Genomic DNA, 3,300 nt, shown 5'->3' with positions numbered 1-3,300 from the left:
CAAATACCTCATGAATCTCATGGCTGATTTCAGTTCAGTTACATTCTAATTAATTATGTAGAGTTGCTGTTTGTTTAGGAATCAAAGTGATGTGACATATCTCATTTTAACTGAAATATACTAACAGTAACAAATTTATAGCAAACATGTTCTGCAGTGTTGTATTCTGGATGCTACTGAATGCAGATTTTATTTTTCCTCCTTCTAATAATAAACAACAGGGAAACAGAAGAAGACCAAACCGGCAGGGTCACCAAAGACAGACAACAGAAGAATGTGGGAGCAAAAAGGAAGCAAAGGCGGGCATCCAACACGCTAACCAAGAGAAGACGTCAGGATGTTCAATGTTCATGATCTTACTATTAAATTAGAAAAGTAGTGTTACTGTAGTTAGAGCTGTTTCTAGTATTAAATTGTCATGGCTTCAGTTTTTTGACTTATTAGAGATTTAACTGAAAACCACATCAGGTAATTCTCTGTGGTAAATGAAACACCCTCTGTTAGTCTTTAGTATTTATAGTACTCAAAAAAGCAGGATGAATGTACTGTAGAAATGAAAAATTAGTTTACAGATATTAGTATTGCATGGAACTAATTTGCCATGGTAAACCTGAATTTCAATATATAGATGGATAGATGGATGGATAGGTTTTAAAGTCATAATAAATATTATTCATGCACAGAAACAATATTTGAAACATTTTCTTTATTCTGCATTGAGAGCAAACATTGACAGAGGCATAGCTTGCACACTTACAGTGTGCTGACGCAAAACTTTGTGTAAGAAAACAATACTTGAAACATTTTCTTTATTCTGCATTGAGAGCAAACACTGACAGAGGCATAGCTTTCACACTTACAGTGTGCTGACGCAAAGCTTTGTGTAAGATTTAACTTTTTCCCCCCTGGAGAATCCTCCTGAACCAGTTAACGTATTTTGAGATATCTGTATAGACATTGGGGACATCCGGATAGTCACACTGTCCCAAGTTTTCACCAATCTTCCTGTTGTAAGAAACAATACCGACAGCCATTCCCTTGCAGACCAGAGGGCCACCAGAATCACCCTGTGAGAAGGAAGTATTTACTTTTTTCATGTGATACTTAATGCAGAGTGCTCATATATTTCTCAACCACAGAGCAGTTAGCAAGAATTTTCAAGGAAAGGACAGAAAACATACCTGACAGAATCCTTTATTTGTGTTGTATCCACCTGCACAGATAACATTGGGAGGACTTTTGGATCCAGGAAACTTTTGAGCCCAAGCATTCTGGCAGACTTGTGGGCCGATGACAGACACATCCACCACTCTCAGGTCATCAACAACATTACCATAAGTGTTTATCTTACCCCATCCAGCCACTTGGCACTTCTCATTTTCATTTAATGTCATTTCACGGAGGGGAAGTCGAATGAATTGAATTGTTTTGTTTGGTTGGACAGGTCTAGACAGCTAGAGGCACAGAATTAAAGAGTAAAGATTAAAAATAAGTGAAAACATGTAACAGCAACACAGAACATCTATCATTTATCTTTTTTTAAGTAAGCACTTTTTCCCTCAATTAGAAATTTGTTTTGTCAATAAGTGCATTGTAAATTCAAACACTCAAAAATATAAAACTTCCAGTGTGAAGTGAGAAAACAAAAAGATAAAAACCTTACTTTTAAAAGCATGATGTCGTATCCAGAGTCAACATTCCGATAATATGGGTGTTTGTATTTGTCGGCAATCTGTATCACACTCTTATCAGCACTCCTCAGATGGTGGTTACCAAGGACTACGTACCTAGGATTCCTGAATAAAATATAATAATGAAGATCATCAGTAGATTTTCTGCAGTTACATAAACAACATGATGAAAATATTAATACATTTTTATAGTTAAATTCAATTTTATGTATTCACTGAATTTATTCAAAATTTTTTATGGTTTTAGTTTGTAAGGGAAGAACTTAAATAATTATTATTACATTATACAGTACTAAATATACATGTCATGTGTATGTATATATATATATATGTATATATATGTATATATGTATATATATATATATATATATATATATATGTATATATATGTATATATGTATATATATATATATATATATATATATATATATATATATATATATATATATATATATATATATATATATATACGGTTTATCCTTCAAGCTCGGGTCCTCTGGTAGAGGACCCGAGCTTGAAGGATAAACCGCCCGCAGGGGCGTGCTGGGTGTTTTTTTTTTTATATATGTGTATGTATATATATATGTATATATATGTATATATATATATGTATATATATATGTATATGTATATATATGTCATATATCTATATGTAGAGAGAGAATTTATATATATAAGAAATAAATAAGAAATTTCCTTGGAGGAAAGATTACTTACACATCGCAGTGTGCAGCAGTCATTACAAGGTTCTCAGACACAAGAAATCCTCCACAAATATGGGACCCTCTGGAATCCTGCACTGATGCCATATACAGCATTTCGTTGTCTGGGGCTATTTGCCCATTTATAATTTCACTTCCGAGGACTAGTAGCATTAGGAGGAAACAAAGTTAATAAAAATTATTTAAAAAATATTAATATTCCACACAAGTATTCATGGTGCAACTTACCATTTTGCCCGAGGAATGTCAGCGCATAAATGACCACAAATGACTGCAGAGCAAACATCTTGGTGGTGAAATGCTCGATCTCTTATGTTGAGGCCGACGGGTCAGTCCTTTTAAGCAGTTTGTACCAACTAACATCTGACTTTTAACCACTTCCTGTGAGTAACATGTTTTTGAAATTTTCCACAGCAAATACTTCACTATCACTATCACCATCTGTTATATGTGCACCCATTTCTCATTAACAGTATTGAATTTCAAACAAACTACAGCTAAATCTTCTGCTTACTGAGAAATGCTCCCTTTGTTTTTCTTTGGGTGGACAAGATGCTTTAGCTTGGAACTAGAAAAATTAAAATCAAAGTGAAGGGCTCAAATAGATGCTTGAGGATTTTCACTTTTGTTTTATTTTATTTTGCAGTTATTCGCACTAAACCCAAACAACCACCATCTTCACTCATGGCACTCCCACTGGCATCAGCTGGAGACCTGCCAAGGTAGAAGCTGACTGGAACAACAAAAATTGTTCTCTGATAACAAGACTGTTGTTGGAGCTCTTGTCCCTCCTTCACGACCAACTGGGCTCACTGGAGACTTGTTGACCTCTTCTTACAGCTGAACATGGGACACACACACATATGCATGTAATTGACACAAATCCC

The 3,300-nt window shown here is 34.6% G+C and overlaps 1 protein-coding gene across 1 annotated transcript; it reads right to left on the bottom strand.

The window, feature by feature from the left end:
* Positions 1 to 774: 774 nt before the first annotated feature.
* On the bottom strand, positions 775 to 2,708 carry LOC146575057 (granzyme B-like). Its single transcript, XM_085275646.1, has 5 exons — positions 2,642 to 2,708; positions 2,409 to 2,556; positions 1,664 to 1,796; positions 1,182 to 1,454; positions 775 to 1,067 (listed from the first exon to the last, which is right to left on the bottom strand). The coding sequence occupies exons 1-5, from the start codon at positions 2,697 to 2,699 to the stop codon at positions 891 to 893; spliced, it is 789 nt and encodes a 262-aa protein (XP_085131772.1). The 5' UTR covers positions 2,700 to 2,708; the 3' UTR covers positions 775 to 890.
* Between the last annotated feature and the right edge of the window lie 592 nt (positions 2,709 to 3,300).

The sequence above is a fragment of the Mchenga conophoros genome, linkage group LG5 (assembly GCF_057382185.1).
Source record: "Mchenga conophoros isolate Kocher_MC1m ecotype Shallow Benthic linkage group LG5, M_conophoros_male_GT1.1, whole genome shotgun sequence".
In the NCBI taxonomy this organism is placed as follows: domain Eukaryota; kingdom Metazoa; phylum Chordata; class Actinopteri; order Cichliformes; family Cichlidae; genus Mchenga; species Mchenga conophoros.
The sequence above is the reverse complement of the archived record's forward strand: the minus strand, read 5'-3'. Positions and strand labels throughout refer to the sequence as shown.